This window comes from Fusarium oxysporum, genomic scaffold (genome assembly GCF_000149955.1).
Source record: "Fusarium oxysporum f. sp. lycopersici 4287 supercont2.30 genomic scaffold, whole genome shotgun sequence".
Lineage (NCBI taxonomy): Eukaryota > Fungi > Ascomycota > Sordariomycetes > Hypocreales > Nectriaceae > Fusarium > Fusarium oxysporum.
In genome coordinates this window covers 67,472-88,832 of record NW_017264845.1, presented here as the reverse complement: position 1 = coordinate 88,832, position 21,361 = coordinate 67,472, and the positions used below count along the sequence as shown (strand labels likewise).

Sequence of the window (21,361 nt, the reverse complement as noted above, 5' to 3'; positions counted from 1 at the left end):
ACTTTGTCCTTGCTTTCCTGGACTAAATCGAATTGCAGTATCACATGAAGAGGGAGCTTTCATGTGCGATCGCGAGCCTTGTGATGTTGCCTTTGAATCTGTCGCCCTTTCAACGTTGGTTGACTGACTGATCCCTCTAGTTTGCAGATTTAGCGGCCTCCTTGGTGTTTTCTCTGATGTCTGATGTTGACTAGCCTGGGCTCTTGCTTCTGTCAACTCCTTTGTCAGCCGATGAACCTCGGCTGTGAGACTAGTGATTTGTTTCTCAAGCACCTCTTGCTCGTCTTCTCCCATCTTCAGCTGCTCAGAATAAGACTTTGCCTCTGCTTGAGATTTGGCTTCTTCATCCTGCAGCTTCTTTCGGGTCTCATGAAGTTTGTTTTGCAGTTCTTGTACAACTCTATCCTTATCAGCAATCTGAACATCTTTCGAAGCAGCCTTGTCTTTTTCCTTTTCTCTATCCTTCTCAACTTCATTCAACTTCTTCTGCAGTTGACATCCGCTTGATTGTACTTGTCCGTATTCCTTTTTCAGCGTAGTGACTTCACCCTCGAGTCTATTTATCTTGTTCTTCAGGCTTTCATTTTGTTCCTTCAGTTTCACTTCCTCTGCTTGCCTCTGGGAAATCTGGTCCTCAAGATCTCTCTTTTCCGCCAAAGCTTGCTTCGTCGTACCCAGCTCCTGCTCAAATTTTATCTTCTCACTAACCTCTATTTGACACTGTGACTGCGCGTTATTGAGCTGTTCCTCGAGTTCGGAAACCTTCTTGTTTACATCTTCTAAATCCTTTGAGAACTTGGAGTCCTTATCTTCAATTTCCCTCCCATCTATCAAGCACCTTTCCTCAGCCTTTGCTAGTTTCTCCCTAAGTTCTTTGGTTTCGTTTGAGCTCTTTTTTAAATATCTCAAAACCTCATTTACAGCGGTGGGGATATCCAGGACATGTTCCATCCCGCTGTTTATGTCTTTAGGGCTCTTAATCTCATTTAAGACGCTAGACAACTGAGCTTTTAATTTCTGTTCAATCTCAACATGATCCCTCTCTTTATCTTCAGCTTCCTTCTTGGCAGTCTTAACACTGTTTTGTAGCATATTGTTTTCCTTTACTAGCTCTTCTTGATCTGCAAGTAATTTCAGTCTCTCTTTATCGACGTTTATAAATTCAGTCTGGAGTTTGTTGAACCTTTTACTGTTTGCTTCTCCCGAATTTAGTAGCTCGGCCTCGAGTTGCTTCATCTTTCCTTCCAGTTCGGTGACCTGCTTAAGAAAATTGTTGATCTCCTTGTCTTTATTACTCAATTGCTCTTGGTAACCCTTAATATTAACCTCGCTTTGTGAAGTCATCTTGTCGATCTCTTTCCTTTTCTCCCCAATTTCCTTTAGCACAGCACTATGCTTCTCTTCTAAATCGCCAACTTGTTTGTGACAGACTTGACGTTGCTTCTCTGTCTCATTTAGCTTTCTCTGAAGAGCTTGGACCTCCTCGCCTTTCTTGTAAAGGTCTTCTGCCAGATCTTTCTCTTTCTGCTTTTTGTCCTCCATATTCTTCATTGTTAGTTTTCGCTCTTTATCTGCGTCATTGATCTCAGTCTGTTTCTCATGGAGCTGCCTCTCAAGTTCGCCAATCTTTTGTTCCTGGACTTTAAGCTTTGTATCGTATTCTATAATAATAAGATCGTTCTTATGGATTTTAGACTTCTGCTCTTCAGCTTCCTTCTGCAACTCTGTGTTCTTGCGTTGTAGAAAGTCTACCTGTTCCTTTAGAGTATCTGTCTTGGCTTGAATCCCAACTACTTCAGCCTTTAGACTCTTATTAGTAGACATGAGAGCTTCCTTTTCCTCTTGTTGCTTTTTTTCAAGTACAGCAAGCTCTTGTTGTTGATCAAAAATCTTGGCTTCCTTTTCCCTTTCTAATCTCTTCATCCTATCTAGGTCTAATTTGGCCTTCTCTATACTTATATCTCTTTTTGCAATTGCTTCTTTGTAATCAATCTCAGCCACTCTAAAGGCCTCTAATGATACCTTTGATATATTTATTTGTTGCTGTTGGCGATCCGCCTGATTACCCCATAATTCTCTCATGTTATTCAATGTACTTTCTGTTTCTTGGAGGCTTTTTGCATTCCTTGATGCCTCTTCACTTGCTTCCTTGAACCTACCCCTCAATTGCTCTTCGTAAGACTCATTCTCTGCATCTAATTCCCGTTGTATTTGAAGTTTTGCTTGCTGGTCATCTAGAATACCCTTGATTGTAGCCTCCTTATCTTTAATCTCCTTCTGGAGGTCATCAATCTTGGCTTTGAGATCAGAGAGCTCCTTCTTGGACTCGACTGTATAGGTTTGGTTCCAGCTATCTTGGTGCCCGCCATCTCCTTTCTGGCCAGCTGCAGCAAATACGCTATGAGATATCTGCTGAACCCATTTCTCTTCCTCCTTAACAAGATCAATATGAGCCATAGTGAAGCCCTTATAAGCACGGAACTTTATATGAGACCTGTCAGATCCAATGGTTTGATTAGAGATATCAACGGTCGTGCCGTTCGCTGGTGTTCCATTCTTTTTCATCGCGTTTTCAACTCCGCGAACAAGCAAAGGCCATTGCTCCCAGCCTAGCCCCTGATCATCTGTCTCAGAAGTTGGGTATACCATAGAAATTGTCTTGTCTCCTTTTTTAACTCCTCGCAGCAACTCATCACTAATTAAGCCCCCGAGGACATCTTTTGACAATGTTGGCAACGCCTCATACAGATCCTTAGCCTTCTCCACATCGTCAATTATTTCGGCCAAAAGACTCAATGTATAAAGATGATACGTCTCCATTTTCTTTGCAGCTAGAGATTCTTTCATGCGTATTACCAGGTATTCGAGGTAAGGCTTCGATTGTAGAATCGCTCCTATATCAACGGAAGTTCTCACTCCTTTTCCTTTTGCGAGACAAACGCTGTTCTTGGGAGTAACAATTGTCTCCCCCACTTTGTTGTCTTGGGTTATAGAGCCCACCTGTGATATGCTATTTTTACTACCTTCAGTACTTACATTAGTGACCTGACGGTCTGAATTGTTAGAATATGAGCCCAGTTCGTAGCCACCTACTAAGACCGGGCTTTCAGTCTCATGGATTTTATCATCTCTGTCTTGAGTCTTTTTTGTCCTCTTCTTTCTCGGAATCTCGGAATCGAGCTCAAATAATTTCGAGCCTCCTTGATCAGCTGCCTCATCCGTGGCGCCAGTGTTAGGAGTACCCGTCGCTTTGTTATCGCTGCATACTGCTGACCTCCTTGATCTTAATTCGTACCGCCTTTGAGCCGTCAACTGTCCAACAGCCTTTTGTGACTTCTTCCCCATCTCGATTACCAAGCCAGCGTTAGAGAGGACGAAGGAGACGGATCTGACTTAAATAGCCGCTGATACTCAACGATGGCTCCTATATTGGGAGCGAGACTTCTATGTCATTTTGAGATACTTCTTATATGCTAAATGTAGCTCTGAATCAATGCATGATAAATTTATCTATGTACGCTCCAAGATTGAGTTAGCCTCTTGCAAATAATCCGTGAACCGTCTTGCAGTTTGTCATAACCTAACATTCTCCACATGAAATTTGACATTTAAATTAATTATGCCCGTGACTTCCTCTTCGCCTTACTTGATGATTTGCATGAGTAGGAAGCAGTCCCAGTATAACCTACACAACTTCCATGATGTAAAGCCTGACAGTTCTCACAAAAGATAAGCAATACCGGTAGACTCTTTTGGCGACGAGTATTTGGTCGCTTCGGGTCAACCTGATCGCTGCCACAAACACATCTAATTCTTGCCGTCACATTGGTACCTCTCCTTGACTCTTCGGCGACAGCGATGGCAACAAGACGTTCCAGGGTCATAACATCAGACTGAATTTTCTGCATCCCAAGAGGAAGATGTGATGTAAGTTGGTCCGCCAAGCCTTGAAACTGATTCACAACCTCGTCTAACCGGGGGTGGCCGCATTCCCGAGGTGATGTATTGTTCTTAGTGTTGTCGGTGATGCTGGAAATAGTCTTGATCATGTCGCTCATCTGCTGAATTTCCAACGATAATCGGTCAATACAACTGCCTCCGTAATCCATTCTCGACGTCAATTGAGTTGTTCTCTCCTTTACCGAGGACAGCTCTTGTAGAATTTGCTGGGGGACCTCTCCGTTGATCGTTTTGACGCCTCCCAAAATTTGAGCCAACATGTCCTTCATTAAAAACTGTCGATTTTGACCGTACCAGAGATTCATTGTATTGTAGTAAAGCTGCATCATTCTCTCGTCAGAAGGTTGAAGTTGTATTGGATGCATTTGCTTTGGTAACTGCTGGTAGGCAGCATAAGTGGTCTGGTCCATACTGCACTGAAAATCGATTGGCACAAGCAAAATGGCACAAGGTAGAAGCAAATGCTGAAGCGTTGGAAAATCGAATTTATTATGGCGGTTACCCTACCTAGCTCTACGGATGGTGAGGCATAACATATTTATTCATCAGCGCAATTAACAACGTGCATTTTAATCTTGTCGAATTCAAATAATTGAATAAAAAACAGAAGCAGTAAGACGACTAACACGCGCTCTGTATCACTTGACACCGAAAATCATCTCCTAGAATGCCAGTATGTGGGTTATCATTACCACGTTGTTATTAGTTATTAGTTATGTCTCCACTTATTACAGATGGCATTGCTATCTCTGAAAGGTTAAGCCTTGCTTAGGGCCAATCGGTAACATGAGCTTACCATTCTTGGATTAGGCTTTGATTATGTGACATTGATTCCCCGCGTTTGTAATGTTGTAAGCCAGGTGGTGATACGTATGTAATGTCGAACCCCAGCTCTTTCTCCATATCGATGCCAGTATCCTGTTGGTTCTAAAGTTGGACCAACAAAGGTATCACTGCATCTCAAAAGTACCAGAAGCAAAGCTTTTTTGGTCCGAGTTCCGAAATATCTCGGTCGTCCTCATGTGACTCTTTTGGCCCCCAGTACTCGGCATCATCTCCGCCGATGGGTACCTCCTCCTCGCCCATGTCATCAAACTCCGAAGCAGAGCACTGATCATCATCGGCCCTGGACGAACGGGAGCGGCGGACCACCGGAATCCAACCCCCTCTAACATGTATGTGCTCTGGTGATTGATCCAATATCATGCATATCGTTTCTGCGCCCTCCAACACTTCATTGGCGAACTCGTGCAACCAATCGTCCCCGTCGAAGGATGCGCTCCGCCAGCCATTGCCCACTTGTACTGTGGTTACATCTGGTTGGCTCTGATAATTCCGGTACATGTTAGCCCAAACAATCTGGTCCTGTAGCTCTTGGTTCAACAAGTTAACAATGCATTGGCGTGGCTGGATGGTGGCGCATGCGCCCAATAACTGAACGGAGCTTTGTAACCGCAGCCGCTCGTACGAAGTTGCGAGCTGTAAGAGTTGACTAATTACTTCAATCAATTCCTGTAATTTCTTATCTTCTTCCATAATTAAACACTCGGGGGATCTTTCTGTTCTGAATAAATTGTCTGTCGCGCGACTTTTTATGATCACAGCGTATAAGCAGTGGCCAAAATATAAATTACACTGGCAGCAGCGTTATACGTGAAGCATTGCTTTCCCTAAAAATGGATACAACAACAATAACATTCACTAATAACCAATAACCTGTTCTGTTTCAGTGGTGATAAGATAAAGCTAGCCAATTAATCATCACAGCCAAGACGTCCATGCCAATGCCAATTCCGACACTTTCTCGCTATCATAATACAGGGTAGGCAGGTTTATCTCCTTATCACACCCCTGCAGCCGATAAAGACAAGTCAATATTGTGACTGGCTGTGACTCATAATTCCCCACTAGAATTTGCAGCTGAGTCAGGATACGACTAAAGCCGCCGCTAAACCCGGGAGGAACTTGGTGCACATCGTGTTTGACCAGATGATCGGTGCTGTTCATACTATCGTACATGGCCATTAAGTCCAAGTAATTTATGTCTTCCATACACCCGATGCTAGTATGGGCCTCGGCAAGTATGGTAACCCACGCGAAACTCGCACGCGATCGAAGATGCATTAAGTCCAGTCTGAGGATAAAGACAGAGTCGAAGTTGTGTGCCGTCATAATGCTTAGTACTTTGCTCCAGTAAAAAAATGTGAGGCTATTGTCTATGTCTCTTTCAAGATGGGGGATTACACGAGTGTCTGGTATTTCTTGAACCCTACATCCCGCCTGTATAACAAGAAAACGGTTGATAGTCAGTGTCATGTCGGATACGAGGGACTGGGCGCAAGCAGCTGAAGTTTGAGCCAACCACTGATGGCGAGGCCTTGGGCGACGTGTTGATTTGCCTCGTTGGTGAGGGACCGGTGGAAGAGGCTTTTCCCTGGGCGTATCTGGGGTCGAAAGAGGCTCACTTCTGGGTATCATGGGGCGGTTCCCGCCATTTGGACGAATAAAGGACGGGGGTGGAAAGGTTGGTTCGATGCCAACCTGACGCCCCATGCTTGACTGTGAGTCATTGGTGTACAGCTTGCGCAGCATGAATATAGAGATAGAGAACGGTTTTGTAGTTAGAGAGATATACTTATGAAACCGAGAGACGCGGAGTTCAACAGTGATAGTGGTGTTATTAGTATTGCAAGGTCATTTATAGCAACCTTAATATAATAAGAAGATACTGTATAGTAAAGAAATGTCACCGGTGAATTTAAACTTCAAAGAGGTAATGGTTACGGATGGGGAACCACAAAGCTGCCTATATGACATGTAGTAAATATAGATAACTAAAGGCTTTGGATCCCGGGGCTGCCGCAATTATTAGGTAAGTATTCCGGTATTTTTTATATGACTAAATGCCATAATATTATACATTATTATAGTGACATACTGCCTGGCTGGAATCACATAGTGAAGTTAGGGAACATTGCAAGCATGTGTAATGATCTAGGTTCGGCACTGTCAGATTCACTGTTTATGGACGGGTTCTACATCTAACTGAAGGCATGTCTGCCAATAACTGGGGCGTAAAGTAAAGTATGTTAAGAAAAACAGATGTGAGGGTATGGACTTAATGGCTAAGTCATTTGAGGATCTAATAATCACTTCACCCTATGTCCCTATAACACCGCCGGATCGAAAACGATACTAAGGAGCTATCAATGTAACCCCGTCAGATCTAAGGTGTCTCTACCAATAGAAGAGTGTCATCATCATTGTCGGAAGGCTCATCATAATTATCAGACAACTTATCATCCTTCGTAGAAGAGACGCTGACCCCACGAGATCTGCGATCATCTGCAAGTCCTTGTCGGCAGCGTTTCAACCACCTGAGTGGATTCTTGGAGAAAAGGGGTATAATTTCAGGCCTCAGCTCTAAAGTAGTAGCGCTAGTTTTGTTGTACATTCTCGTCCTCGTTATTGTAACTAAATGTGTAGTGGGCGCCTTGGTGGCTTAATACCTGTTAGCAAGGAAGCTTGAAATTGAGTTTGGGGAACTGGGACAGGTTACAATAATATCTTGTTATCAACGAAAGGGTTTCCCTGAGTAGGGCGTCGTCGTTTATTAGTGCTTCTTGAGACTAGGTTACTTGTGTGCTTTATTTCGATCAGTTGTAGTTTGAGGGGGGGGATATTATATACCGCACCGATTTCAGAAGCACTAAATCACACTGGGAGTCGCAACCACGTGAATCATGTATTTAAAATTAGAAGCAAAGGACATGGCGCAGCAACCGAAAGTCTGTGCTTATTACATTTATAGGTCAAGGCAACTGCGCCGAGGCGCTGAAACTAGAGGCCTTACTAGACGAAAGACGATCTCTATTTGGCCAGGAAGTCCAATCTGAGAACCGACTGAAAGGCCACAAAGTATCAGAAGGAACGCGTATTCATATTAATGCCCTGAATGGGCCTCACATGGTGAGTGGCAAGTAAGACTAAGGACAGGCTCGATCCATCTAGGTGACAAAGAATGGAAAGCCATACATAAGAATCTCTTCCCTGGTCGGGAGTGGTTCTTCCTATGAATACTTGGTAGCACGTCGCGAAACACTATAAGACTTTGAGGGGCGTGGCCTAAGACCAACTCTCCGCTCTGAGGTAAGTGACTGTCCATACCGTTCAGATGGCTTCGATATGCGAGAACTTTTTCGCCGTGGCTTCGGGGGGATGGGAGAGAGCGACCGTTCTGGGGCCTCTGAAGTGGCTATTGACGAGTCGGTGACGTGACTCGGTTCCAAACTATTGCTGGCTTGTCGGGCGATCTCGACTGCGTGGTTTGTTTTCTCGTTTTCATGGTTGACTCTAGGATCTGACGTTGGAGGTAAGACGGCATTGTCCGGTGGCAGAGCGACAGACAGATGACTGTGCTGCTCCTGCTGCGTCGAAGCGGGAACACCCATGTTGGCGTAGGGTGCATGGATTTCCGTCGTAGTTTTAGGAGCCGGACCGTGAATGCAACTGTCCAGTGAAAAACCTTCCCTTTGGCGTTCATGCTTCCATGCATATCCAGGCAAGTCTCCCCAGCTATCATCCCAGATGCCTCTTTGCTGCCACGTATGCTTGACTATTTCGAAAGCCGTGGTACCAATGCGGTCAATAGGTTGAATGGACTCCTCCTTGTTACTACAGTTAATCGAGGGGCTCAGATTAAAGCCCGTCTTAGCGCACGACTGGCGCCAATGAACCTTCTGAGAATTTTCCTCCAAAGCCTTGGAAACCAGCTTACCCATCTGATGCAGGAATCGGGATATAGGTCGCGTTGGTTGTTCCAGGCGACCGGATGGGAGATCTAACATATCTCCTGGCCATCTTTCCATGTCATCTCTTTCATGGCTCCATCTCCAAGTCGACCCGTCACTCTCTTTCCATGTATCATCCCAAATGCCCTCCTCTTTCCATCGGGCTAAGATGATCTTCCTCGCCTCTTCATCTATGGATGCTGGATCCAATTGTGGACGATTAACCGGGTGATCGTTCATGAGCTTCTCAAGTCGCCCCCTCTCTTCTTCTTGCTCGCTTTTGAACTGCGAGAACGGAAGAGATGGTATGTACTCATATTGGTCTTCCCACCGTACTATCTTATGTTTCCCGTTCTCTCTACTGCTCTGAGACGGAAACAATGTTTCTGCGAGAGAACTGAAGGCCGGAAGGGAGCGTCGTGATGGAGGTCGATTGTATCCAATATTCGTGCCAATTGGTTGATTGCTGTGCTTGATAGACATAGCTTCTGTTTTTCTTTATCAAGATGTTGATTTAGCGTCTCGCGAATGTAGTACCGCAAATGGATTTCAGCTCTGCAAGAAAGAGGTACTTCTAAGCGTCTTTCAATGGCCAGGCAAAGGCCACCCCTGTGCTTCTGTCCTTGGGTAGGGACCAGCTGCATGGGTTGTCAGTTGTATGTACGGTGATGCTAACATGTTAGATTACATCGTGTAATGGGTCGTGTCCAGGATACACGCATAATAATGTTGGTGCGGTTACGGGTCCGTGCGCCAACGTGTGTACCAACTTCACTCTAAATACGGATACAGGCTTGGTACCCTTTGTGATTACTTTCAATCCCCATGAAAACGCGACGTTACAAGTGAAGACTAACAACCCCCTGTAAAATTCTTACCGCCTCCATGCTGTCGCCCGTAGATCAACATATTTAATCTGGATAATGCCCACGTTCCCACCTTGTAGATACCTGTAAGCTACTTGTAATCACGCCTATTCAAGTTTTGTTATTCCTAACACAGCATGCCTCACTCAACAAACGCAACCGACGAGACGGTGCTGCTGGACCCTTGTTACCAAGTTCTCGTTCGAGAAGTACATCACCTTTGGCGTAATCTTGAGTTAAAGCTATCAGTAAGTAAGCAAACGTACTGAACCTATTCAAACTCACATTAGGCTAGATACCTTGTGATACCGTCGATTTCATTGACCTGGAAAGGGCCAAACCTGGTATCGATATGCCATGGTGTACATATCATGACCGGTCCTTTGGAGTTTGCCTTCTGGCAGTCATCGAGGCAGTGGATGCAGCTGAGTTTATCCTACAGCAAGAATAGTCATGTATTATCGATAATGTGTCAAAGGCATCTGAAAGCGATAGTATTATATAATAATTCGAGCCATGTCGCTCTTTATCAACTTCTACTGCTATTTTTATACTGGTTGATTCATTATGCTGGCCTTCCAGCTGCTCAAGTGCCCGACGAACCATAGAAGAAGAATACTAGGTATTGGTAACATGTTGGTCCATGGCGTAAAATCTATGACAACATATAAATGCTGGCTTGAGGATTCCTGGATTCCATTACACATGTCTAGCGCTGCAGTGAAATGTCAAACAATACCCCGCGATGCATCGTCCATTACAGTAATCCTTCATTGAACAGTTACCCAAAGGGTCTCGAACCGGCACTCGTAGGGCGCAGGTTAGGAGCTTCTAGGATTTCCAAGCACTTTATGTAGCTTAAATAGCTACAAGGTCAGCTTGCAATCTGGCTTCAATTTAGCCTTTCCTGCTCACAAACACAACCCATTCTGTCAATTTACTATGCCGCTACAATTTAAAGTAATGCGTCGGAGTAAGGAATTGTGCGCACCTATCTATTTTACGCCTCAAGAAGTAAAGAATTCAGCATTTGACAAGCTCGAGGCATTGGAAGCTCTGCGCCTGAGCCGACAATGGGTTGACAACTCTGCAATATATTTGCAAAAGGATGGTTCTTTCTCGCATGAAGTTGCTAAAAGAGGAGGGCTGCAAACACATTTACAGACTGCATATCTTTCCGTGGCCAGTTTCATTTCCCCACCAGGCTACCAAGACTCGCCAGAAGAAGAAAGACTACGAAATGCTCGTCGTCACCTTCTAGTCTCGATCCTTGCATATGCATGGCTCTGGCGAAGGCCTAAAGTATTAGATCATCAAGGCAATTTGGTCGCTTTTGAACAAAGACAAGTAATTGCACCACAAGATATCCTTGATTTTTTTGATAGGGTTCGGGCTCATGAAGCAAGTTATACATATGAAGAAATACAGAAATTTCTTTTTAACGCACAAGAAGTGCCCCTACATTTGGATAAGTCAAAATGGAATATAACGGGGTTTTTTGCCTGTTTGAGGTGGGATAATTTGCATAATTTACGTCGTGTCGGAGGCCCGTGGTGCTCGTGCCGGATGGAGAAGGATTGCTACCCGCCACCTTATTATAACACTTCCCCAACGAAAGGTCCATATCTTGGACTAGCTCAACGACTTGGACATTGGCTCCTTCGTGGTAACAGAAAGAGGGGCAGAGCAGGTTGTCAGGCAGAGATGACTAAGGCTGAATACTTGGAGAAAGACTACCGATAGCACCTGAGTCGCAGAACATATTTCTTTACATAACAGACTCAATTAAATCAAGAGGCCTTGCTGCCTATAATGTTGTCATTGACATCTAATCGGTCACAAAGGCCAAGACCTTCTTTCGCATATGAAAGCCATAGTAGCTATCGCTGTGGTATGTGCCAAAGGTTATGTTCCGTTAGTTAAATTTGGTAAGTAGCTTCTAATTCTGGCCGTGGAAGTATCACAGAAGTAACCAACAACTCTATTTGGGACAGCAAATCACAGTCTTATGGAGAAATCTTGCTTGATGAACTATATTAGAAAGGTAATACTCACAGTAGAAGACACTATCAGTATGTAGCTCCAACAAATTGCAATCGAAGAGTTTGCTTATTTAGATACCACACTTAATGGAGCTCAAAACCAGTTCTTCGAGTAAATATACTTCATTCACTTGCGACACGATACTTCACCGCGCATTCACTCTGCCCTGGGAGGAGCGCACACAGCTGGCAGGACAGAACCAAACATCAAGCCATTTCTGGTTCACGGTAAAAGGAACGATACAAAACGATATAATAGTACCGATCCAGGATAAAACTTCAATAGCTTCTGCTCCTTCTGAGGCATTCAGTACAACTCATATTCTCTTCGTAGGAGTCCCTCAATTTGCAGACATGGCTGTCAATGATATATTGACGGTAAGCTTGAATATCGAAGGTGAGTGAATCCTGAATACAGCTGTATACAACATCATCATACCCAAAGCCAAACAATGGTTAAAAGCAGAGCTAGGCTGATAGTTTATCAGCGAAAGACACAACAAGCTGCTTATTCATCGAGTAGTCATGACTATACTACTCGCGGGTCAGGACCCCTATGTTACAACTGAGTTTAGGACGTCGAATTGACTGCCAGAAGAGCTAGAAGGCAACCGGCGAGCCGATTACGTTCACAGCCTGTGTGACAAAAGGCTTATCGTCTACTTCTCCTGTACTGTCAGTAGTTGGAGCCCTGTTAGCATGCAGGAGTCCTATTATCACAGGAGGGTGATGCAGGCCATTCATTGTAACATGCGTGTCTACAAAAGTAAGTCAGAGGCCTTATGGGATGGGCTGAAGATCGGAGACGTGCGGACCTTCGATGAAATAGCTGTGTTAGGGATAAACTATGCTTATCGGCCAAAAACCTGTTTCGGAGTGGTAAATGTTTCTTACGTCTTCAAGAGGATGAGCACGTCGCAAAGAAGAGTTACAGCTGTAGTGGCAACGACGCCAAGGTTCTTCATGCTACAGCACGACACAAGCTCAGTTGCCCCCTACCTCGATCAGAAGAGTTACCAAATATAAACAAAACCAAGATTCGACACAAAGGGCCTGCAAAGAAGAAGCATAAGAAGCCTGGCTTATACAGAAACCTCTGGTTTTACTAAGAGTAGGTGTCGTCATTTGGTGTATTGGAAGAGTTTAGTTTATTTCTTTGTCAGAGTAAGGTTATCAAGGTTTAGCACCGGATTTAGTGCTGATAATGGACTGTCAGGCCGAGTCTTTGCAGCCAAGGCAGTTGACGAGTAAGCATTTTGGCAGTATTCAGACGTACGGAAATAACAGAGAAAGAAGTGGGAGGAGCTCTACGCATTTGCTGACTGTTTTTGTAATGCTCTTAAACGGAGACATAATGCCAAAGAGCACCACGCATCCCTGCATGTTGGCTTACGCCTTGACATTGGGGTCTCGTAGTTGACGTCAAAGGGTGCATTCTTCGTCAACGAAAGGTACCCGGTTTTACTGCGCCGACTAGATATCCAGTATTACCTCGACGACAAGTTACAGGACCTCTAAAGTATTCTACAAAGCAATAGCTGAAGTGTGCAAGCCAGGGCAATGGTAGACCAGCGCTATGGCGACCGGCGAGAATTCTTTTAAGCGTGTTCAGATAATGGGTATGTATCTTCAATTTTATTACCCCTACAGTTACTGTAGGTAGCTTATAACAACGCTATTCATAGATGTATCTCTAATATTGGAATTTTTGTTGGGGTTCTATTATAAAAGATGGTAGAATTACCGGATGATCCGGACGGTCAATGGTTAGCGGAGTACCTCGTCTAAACTTGTTGGAAGAAGATATATAAAGATTCAAAACACGTTCACGAAACAAGAACAGTCAGACCACGTGGGGCACAAAGCACTTTGAACATGCTCACAGATATCTAATTAAAACTATAAATATAGCCAATGAAATGCTTGTAGTAGCCCGTTGTGACAGGTCGAGATAAGGCGCGCGGGTTACGCCGAGTCTTGGCCAGATGCACCTCTGATCAAGAGACGACAGAAGCTTACAAGCCTCTGACGTTGGAGTTTCCAAGCCCAAGTTTTAAAACTTCCAACTCAACAGTCCCCGTACGTCTAAAGACGGTTCTTTACTGGCATCGGTCGGGTAGCTTGCGAGAGGTTGACGAGCAGCTCGATGTCCTCATGTGGGACGTCACATTGCCAGGGGCTATTGGAATACGCTTGCTGAGAGGATACCATTGATTGAGGTGTACTCTCCAGTCTCGACTGGTGCGGCTTTTGAGTGCTGATCATTGACTGTATACTCATCTTCCCGCCACCTGAGCCATCCTTGGATTCGCAGGCTCCGAGAGACCCTGATTTAAATGCGTAATGATTCGCATCTTCCACACCTTCCTGATTGAGACGAAACGAAGTGCTTGTAACAAAGCTTGCATCATATTGAGGCCAAGCAGAGAAGAATGCCTGGTCGTATGGCGGTTGTTGTTGTTGTTGTGCATGCATCATGCCACGATTCAATGCCCCTGCCTGGAAAGGTAGAGAATCTTTGTGTTGCACTTGATCAACCGTACAAAGAGTGGAGGCCGTTGGCGAGGAGCCCAGTGATTTCTCGGCCTGGATCCTCTGGATCGCAGGTTCGAGTGTTCTCTGCGTCGTGCCTTTGCTTTCCTTCGTGTTGATCAGACCCCTCAATTTGTACCAGTTTTCGATGGTCTTAGCAATGACCTTTGCCGGCTTCTCAAGTGACTTCGAGAACACCTCTAGCCCATTGTTTGCCAGGTGAGACATGTATTCGTCAAAGTCTAGGGCTGCGGAAGGCCTTTGTAATCTTGGTCTGGTCAAAAGACAATTTCTAGTGTAGGCTTCTGGGATACTTACTCTACCCTCTTCAAACCGTCGTAAAACAGCGATCCAAGTCCAAATTTCTCTGCGAGGCGGTAGTAAGCCTGGCCTTCTCTAACCCAGTATATGTTCCTTCGTTTTGGTGGTGAGTCATCGGCGTTGTGGAAGATTTCATCAAACCTAGCCTTCTGACTGAAAGGGCAGTCCTTCCTGGATATAAAAAGCTGCCTGAGAATGAATCGTAGTATTTCAACCTCTCCCCGCCGCCCTGCTAGCTGTAGAACACATTTACCTATGCTTTTGGTGTCATGAAACCCTGAAAACTTGGGATCAAGAAACGAAAGGGGCGACAAGGCCAATTGTAGAGCCTTTTGGTAAAGTTGGGCGGAGACCTGGATGGTATCTACTTTGGTATTCTGCGTGATATCCCTCTGATCGCGGACATTATGAGTGAAGTCTACAGATACATCGGGTAGTTTCGTGATCCCTGATGGCTGAGTACTATAGGAAGCTGTATTCAACCATGCCTGGATGAAAGGTTCTCGCATGTAATGATTGCTAGGTGCTCGAATGGTTTCTTTAGATAGAGCTGCATGGCAATTCGGCGAATTTTGTTTGCAAAGTTGATCAACAAACAGTTTGACCTGCTGAGACGTGAGCTGAATACCCGTTATCCCACAAAGAGATCATACATCTTCTTGTTGTCTGTCAGTCAACCTGATCGAGTTTGTGGTGTATAAATATAAAAATCTTTCGAGCCGAGAAGTAATCTCAGGGTCTGCCATGGCTGTTTGCATATGCAGCTGCAGGTGAAAGTTGTCCGTGAAGCGACATGCAGTGTTGTGTAGATTAGGGCTTTTCTTTAAACATCTTTGTCATTGATGATAGACTCGAGGTAACGAGGTAAGGTGCACGTTGCAAGCATCAGCTGTCAGGTCTATCAACCCAAAATAACACACTCTATCATTCTAATAAGCCATGCGTCGATCTCCCATTACAGGTAATAGCAGCAAGGGAGGGTAACAATGGAGTAAGGATATCCTCCGCAGTAATGTGAATAAACATGTTGTGACTTCGTTGTTATATGGACGCTGAGGAGGGGGGTCCAATATTACAACAGTAATACGGGGGGAAATCATGTGACATTGGGAAAATGCACGGGTGCCCTCATTCGCTGTACCGATTCCAGCGCTTGAGACCATTTTACCAGACCCCAAACAGATTCTAGGCCATAATTCAACCACACTGTTCCTCGATGTTACATGATTGCAGCCACGTCTTATTATATCTTATTTCAGGTTAACGCCACCTCAGTTTTAATTCTTTTGTTCGTTTTCTTAATATAAATGTTATAATTGAGTTTGTTTCCTCAAAACCCCCGATTTCTGCTGAGGTGACTTAAGACAGCCCTTACTGTCCCTCGAGGCTTTGATCACAACATGGAACCTCTCCCACCTCTTTCGGAATTTCTAGCAATAACCTTCGAGAGACCATCTCCGTTGAATCCCGGCATTGGGCCTCAGTTGGCCTCTTCAGTCACTCGTCGTACTTGCCGCATGGACTTCTCAGGACCTCGCAACTCTCTCATTCCTGTCGAGCATGCTCAGGCCATCGATTCGCGAGATCTATTCATCAGGGGTGAAAATATGCGCTCTCCGGATCCTGAGCAGTGCTGTATACCGAGAACAACAATGACGTGCTCCCCTCACCAGTATGATGATCAAGCAACAAGCAGGAAAGACAAGACTTCCTGCTCTCTCTCCGGTCCTGTCCCTTCACAACATGTTGAACGAAGGAAACCCACGATCCAGTGGTCTAAAGGCTGTAGGCTACGGCCTCCTTGTTCAGGGCGCCCTAGATCGTGGCCGAAGCGAGTCTGTCGGTATTCAAAGTGTGGCAAACCCGAAACGATCGAAGGGAGGTCTAATTCGGGGGATGGAAAGCCCTATAATTGGCGCGGTTTCGTGAATATGGAGGCACCGAAGGAGAAGTAGGCGCAGTGGGAAACGCTGTTATTTATGGATTCATACGTTTCCTAAATATAATGCTTTTGTGAAGCGATTATCTCGGTTACATAAACCCTGGAAATATGCCTAGAAAGTTATCTACTGTGGAAGTCTGCCAAGGTTCATTCTTTGACTATCTAGCTTATCAGTGTCTATATTGTTGAGCATTTTTATTGGCCTTGTGTTGTAATTGAGCACTCCCCGCTCATTCCACCGAGCAACCACGCTGGGTTCAGTTGGTGAGGTCCTCCGTTGGCATCTGCTCGCACCTTGAAATTGACTACCGATGGTAGACAAGGGGGACGAAGAATCCTTGCTCTGTCGTTCGGGAACCCAGGTTATCAGCAGTGTCAAGTTGCACGTGGCTTCGCAAGCCATTGGTCCATGGATGTCTAGACGTATTCTTGGTGATTGCCTGTTGCGACTATAGTCTCTATTCGCAATTCCGGACTCTGACTTACTGATACTGGATTCCCATAGGTTCTTGCGAACGTAGTATATGCAGTAATTCGCATAGTATATAACCGGCCGATTAGTCTCGTCGTGTTCCTTGGTGTTGTCAAGAACAATTACTTATGTTTGTTTTGATAGCAAAGATCAGCAAATGGTAGATTTTGGCATGTTACTATTGCTGAAGTGTTGATAGTTATATCTGTCGGCCCGTTCATCGATGTTTTCGCCTCGACTTGTTCATCTGCTCGTTGATGAAGTTTGCCAAGGGCGCGAGTAGCACCATCCACGTTGTCGTTGCTTATCTTCACGAAGGCCCTGGTCTTTAGTTGCTGTTACAGTCTCTTAGTTTCGCCCATCAGGGTAGATTGATTTGCACGAGCCGAGGGCTGGATATTGGGATCAAGAGCGCGTTAGTCGTGAGATGTATAATGTCTAAACAGTGAGCGAGATATGTTATTTGCAGTTGACAATTGTAGCAGAAAACATATATACACCTAGAAATTATAGATTATAAAATCGAAAAATCGCCTTCTCGCAACTGCTTAAATATAAATTAAATGTAATTATTCTTCGTGTTGTTTTCGCGAATGTGTTGGCGGTTACTGCCCAATTCCTATTGGCGGTGCGCTACTGCAGACCGTGTTTCATTATGCAATAAACAGTGTGTGAGGCGTTAAATCACCGCCGCGCTCCTTGTGAAACATGAAGCCAGCCGTCTTCATTTACAGCGTCAAAGCTAACTCCGCGACTTTCATTCAAGCAACTACGGTTAGGGGCCAACTCGCCCTTGATACTTTCATGGGGTATAATTCAAACCATCTGATTTCATTATGCGTGCGCAAACACTCACGAGAGCCATGAAAGATCAGGGCCATCCACCATCTCAACTTGTAAATGCGGAATATGGAAACAACCGACGATGTCGAGAAGCCCTTGTCTGAGTCCTGGGACTCAGACAGCACCGATGAAACCATTGGTATCGACAATCACAAGCAACCAAGGAAACAGAAAGGACAAAAAAAGTATAACGAAATGCACCCTGGATGGTGGCCGCAGAGGTATGCGCCTTCTAACGGTGCAAACCGGAGTATCCGTGCAGGAATGAGGGAAAAGATTCGACAATACGAGGAGGCGGGTCGCGACCCGAGAGATATGTGGGATGAGTACGGCAATGACGGATGTATGGTGAAGGCAATCAAAAACAACCCAAGAGCCAAAACCAGGCTTACAAAAGCGACGTTCGAGAGAGTCCAGCTTCCCTTCACCATCACAAAGCCTGGTAGGAATAGAGTACGCCGTGCCAAACGACGTAAACGCAACTGCTCCCCATCTTACCAAGGCGACAGTAATGAGAACGTTGACGCCCGTTCGCCATCCGGTTTTACTAGTGTCGACGACGATGCGGCATCTTCTCAACCTAAACTATTAGCAGACTCTAGCGCGCCTCAATGGCGATTTCATGCTCCGGAGTGACGATATATCACGATGCACAAAACTTCTTCATCCTGCTGATGAATGGCATATTTTTGACCCTGGGTATCCGTCCGAGAATTCAGTCCTCCAGCGCCTACGAACCCGCGCAAACAACTTCGTGTTCTTTCTCCACGCGAAATGCCATTGGTCACTTTGTCATCTGGACAGAAAAAGCGGGCAACTGAATCATTTCAACTCCATGAGACACACTGACATGCCGGTTAGTGGCCTTGTATCGTGGTTATCAAAACACCCGTCAATCAAGCTTACATGTCGCATCACGATCCATGAGAAGGTGTGTTCACATTTCACTTCGATAGGCTTATCTAACGCGCCCAGGACTGTCCTCAACAAGAAGATGCATTCAACTGTGGAATCTTTGCATTGGCCTTCTTGCAATCACTGGTCAATGGTGAAGGAATTCCGACGCAAGTCAATGCCCGAGAACTTCGTACCTTTTTCGCTATGCATATTGAAGGTAATGGGCCGCCGGAACGCGAGATTACTGTACAAGAGACGACATCCACAAGTTGCCAGACACCACCTGAGCTGATCAACCCTGTAAACCGCAGCGTCAGCCTGCCTGCGGATTCCAGCATTCCAGCATCCTTCTTGGCCGAGTCTCAGAACTTCTTGAAGAGCTGGAGAAGGGAAAAAGGCCGATTGGCAATGGCCACAAAAACATTTGAGCAGAAAGCCACGAAATTATCGACCTTGGAGGACGAACTCACCCTTGTTCGACAAAGACTTCAGAAGAGCGAAGAAACAGTACGGGAACTACGAAAGCAGATCAAGGAGTCTGGCGATACCGAGACCCTTCATAATGACATCCGGGATCTGATAGCAAAACTGCCCCCTGCTGAGGGTAGCAATTTCCACAGCAAATGGCTAAGTAAGCTGAGATCAAATGCTGAGATGATAAATGACTCAATGTTGGCAGAAAGCAAATCACTGCCAAAGAGACTGAGTAACGCTGAAAGCGAGCTTGATGGAACCCGCAAAAGGATAACGCAGCTAGAGGGACAGATTCAATTACGCAGAAACGGACCTAGAGGGAATAGGTAACGAGATTGAGAAGACAAAGCAGGACTTGACCTACATAAGTGAGGAGTATGCTCAGATTGAGGGATTATGAGGTAGTAGAGGACATAAGCAGTGATATCGATTAAAGCAGATGAAACTTAATATAAGTAATGATAATGACACTTAAGATGTAACACTTTGAATGGTGACACTTTGTGACACTGTGAAAGGTGACACTTTGAATGGAGGCACTTTAAAACGTGATGTTTTAAGTTTAGTCGATACATGTATCCTCTTTTCGCGAATGTGTGGGGGCAGGACATGCACCGAGCACGGTCGACCGCGGCAGAAAGTATGACTCACACCACTTCAAAAAAAATTTATCTGACCAATTAAATCATACCCAGTGGCTCTTCGCTTCGCCCGCGGGCTTTATCGACCGCGGGTGTTGTCGACCGCGCGTCCGCGCGGTCCTGCTGGCGTGCATTTTTGCTACTTAATCTAACGAGAAGACGGGCTGACCGCGAGCGATACTCACAACAATTTCTCGAATTGCCATGCACCCAATTTCCAGTGAAATGACAGGCCAGGCCCCTAGTCAAGCGGGTCCCAGCGTCAGCATATCCGAGCCGTGTTCAATTTCGGATCCAAACAAGACCATCGACGATATCACCGAGAAACTCTCAGTTTACCTTGCGGCCAAACACAGCCCGCCGTTCACAGCACCAGCTGGATTTGATGATGCCTTGAATGGCCTCGCCTCACCAAACCGCATCGTGCAAGTCTTCCAAAGTCAAGGGTTTTGGTGTTGGCTAGCATATTTCCTAGCGACCAAAGATCCCAAGACTCAGCCGCCTCTATCCTTGTCTGGCATTCCAACGACACCCTGTCTGTTATTGTTGGCCATGTATCAGAAGCGCCAGTAGAAGAAACTCTCGTTCAGCGTATTCAGAGCACGCTCTGGGTCGCTAGGCGAGGGCCAACGCGCCGTTGTGAGTAGCCTTGAATTGCTCATTTATTTACTTCTCTAATCGTGTAGCTGAGCTGCGAAAGGCGGGCATTTACGGCTTCCCTCCCCGTCCCCTCAAGCGACCCCGTGGCCAGTTCCTCGAGGATCCCGATGACCCAGCGCAGGTGGCTAAGCGACTCCGACCGAACAACACAATCCCCGGTACCCCGCGAATAGATATAACGACCCCAGTATCTCACCCAGCTGCGGGCCAGCCAACCCAAGAGCTTCATTCATTGGATCACATAAGCCAACCGATGTTAAAAGTTAATCCACCAGATGGATACGAGTGGCCCGACGCTCGCAGAATACCATCGGTTTTTTTCCCAGAGCTCGGTGACATGATTGCTCGGAACGGTCATAAAGCCTCAATATTTGCATTATTCCCCCCCGATGCAGCCAAATGCCGTCTCCTCCTGAACATAGAGGCTGCAAAGGTGTCGCCCCTTGTAATGAGGCTCTACGGCATACAGATTGTTGAGATAGAAGAACAGAGGGCTTTCGCCCTTCCGGGCGGAGTAAACGCGATAATATCCGGCTCGGCGCAATTCACAAACACAAAACTCAGTCTCTGGGATGAACTTTTTGGAGACTTGATTATTCAGGGGGTGCGAAACAGCCGAGGGTATCTGGACGAAGTGGCGCGAGGTATCATGTTATCAGAATGCGTAAGTATGGAAGTTCCCAGTGCGACTGATCATCCGGCCAAAATTACCATAACGATAAACGAGTTCGCTCTGAATGATGTAATTACCAGACTCTGGCTATCTTAAGATCAGTTGCGCTCTTTGTAATTACTTTTTCCGAATCTCTCCTCCAGTAAGATAAGCCCACCAGCCATAGGGTATTTCCCATTGCCCAGTGCTCTTCATTGGCATCCAATCTGTCACCGTAGGCCCCTTAAATAAAGCCGTACTATTTCTCC

At 45.6% G+C, this 21,361-nt stretch overlaps 9 protein-coding genes across 9 annotated transcripts; 3 read left to right on the top strand and 6 right to left on the bottom strand.

Annotated features, from left to right (window-relative positions):
- Nucleotides 1–59: 59 nt before the first annotated feature.
- Nucleotides 60–3,345, bottom strand: FOXG_22167 (uncharacterized protein; the record flags this gene model as incomplete). The annotated part of the gene is made up of 2 exons (XM_018402565.1): nucleotides 60–136; nucleotides 192–3,345. The coding sequence occupies 2 exons, from the start codon at nucleotides 3,343–3,345 to the stop codon at nucleotides 60–62; spliced, it is 3,231 nt and encodes a 1,076-aa protein (XP_018256315.1).
- A 272-nt stretch (nucleotides 3,346–3,617) lies between these two features.
- On the bottom strand, nucleotides 3,618–4,370 carry FOXG_22166 (uncharacterized protein; the record flags this gene model as incomplete). The annotated part of the gene is made up of 1 exon (XM_018402564.1): nucleotides 3,618–4,370. The coding sequence occupies one exon, from the start codon at nucleotides 4,368–4,370 to the stop codon at nucleotides 3,618–3,620; it is 753 nt and encodes a 250-aa protein (XP_018256314.1).
- Nucleotides 4,371–4,920: 550 nt separating this feature from the next.
- Nucleotides 4,921–5,304, bottom strand: FOXG_15973 (uncharacterized protein; the record flags this gene model as incomplete). The annotated part of the gene is made up of 1 exon (XM_018396065.1): nucleotides 4,921–5,304. The coding sequence occupies one exon, from the start codon at nucleotides 5,302–5,304 to the stop codon at nucleotides 4,921–4,923; it is 384 nt and encodes a 127-aa protein (XP_018256313.1).
- A 2,726-nt stretch (nucleotides 5,305–8,030) lies between these two features.
- Nucleotides 8,031–9,233, bottom strand: FOXG_15972 (uncharacterized protein; the record flags this gene model as incomplete). Its single annotated transcript, XM_018396064.1, has 1 exon — nucleotides 8,031–9,233. One exon carries the CDS (start codon nucleotides 9,231–9,233, stop codon nucleotides 8,031–8,033), a length of 1,203 nt encoding a protein of 400 aa, XP_018256312.1.
- A 4,510-nt stretch (nucleotides 9,234–13,743) lies between these two features.
- On the bottom strand, nucleotides 13,744–15,020 carry FOXG_22165 (uncharacterized protein; the record flags this gene model as incomplete). The annotated part of the gene is made up of 2 exons (XM_018402563.1): nucleotides 13,744–14,458; nucleotides 14,509–15,020. 2 exons carry the CDS (start codon nucleotides 15,018–15,020, stop codon nucleotides 13,744–13,746), a joined length of 1,227 nt encoding a protein of 408 aa, XP_018256311.1.
- An 891-nt stretch (nucleotides 15,021–15,911) lies between these two features.
- On the top strand, nucleotides 15,912–16,440 carry FOXG_22164 (uncharacterized protein; the record flags this gene model as incomplete). The annotated part of the gene is made up of 2 exons (XM_018402562.1): nucleotides 15,912–16,141; nucleotides 16,185–16,440. 2 exons carry the CDS (start codon nucleotides 15,912–15,914, stop codon nucleotides 16,438–16,440), a joined length of 486 nt encoding a protein of 161 aa, XP_018256310.1.
- A 1,394-nt stretch (nucleotides 16,441–17,834) lies between these two features.
- On the top strand, nucleotides 17,835–18,404 carry FOXG_22163 (uncharacterized protein; the record flags this gene model as incomplete). Its single annotated transcript, XM_018402561.1, has 1 exon — nucleotides 17,835–18,404. One exon carries the CDS (start codon nucleotides 17,835–17,837, stop codon nucleotides 18,402–18,404), a length of 570 nt encoding a protein of 189 aa, XP_018256309.1.
- Nucleotides 18,405–18,869: 465 nt separating this feature from the next.
- Nucleotides 18,870–21,209, top strand: FOXG_15971 (uncharacterized protein; the record flags this gene model as incomplete). The annotated part of the gene is made up of 3 exons (XM_018396063.1): nucleotides 18,870–19,465; nucleotides 20,002–20,219; nucleotides 20,467–21,209. 3 exons carry the CDS (start codon nucleotides 18,870–18,872, stop codon nucleotides 21,207–21,209), a joined length of 1,557 nt encoding a protein of 518 aa, XP_018256307.1.
- Nucleotides 20,275–20,669, bottom strand: FOXG_22162 (uncharacterized protein; the record flags this gene model as incomplete). The annotated part of the gene is made up of 2 exons (XM_018402560.1): nucleotides 20,275–20,313; nucleotides 20,451–20,669. 2 exons carry the CDS (start codon nucleotides 20,667–20,669, stop codon nucleotides 20,275–20,277), a joined length of 258 nt encoding a protein of 85 aa, XP_018256308.1.
- Nucleotides 21,210–21,361: the final 152 nt, after the last annotated feature.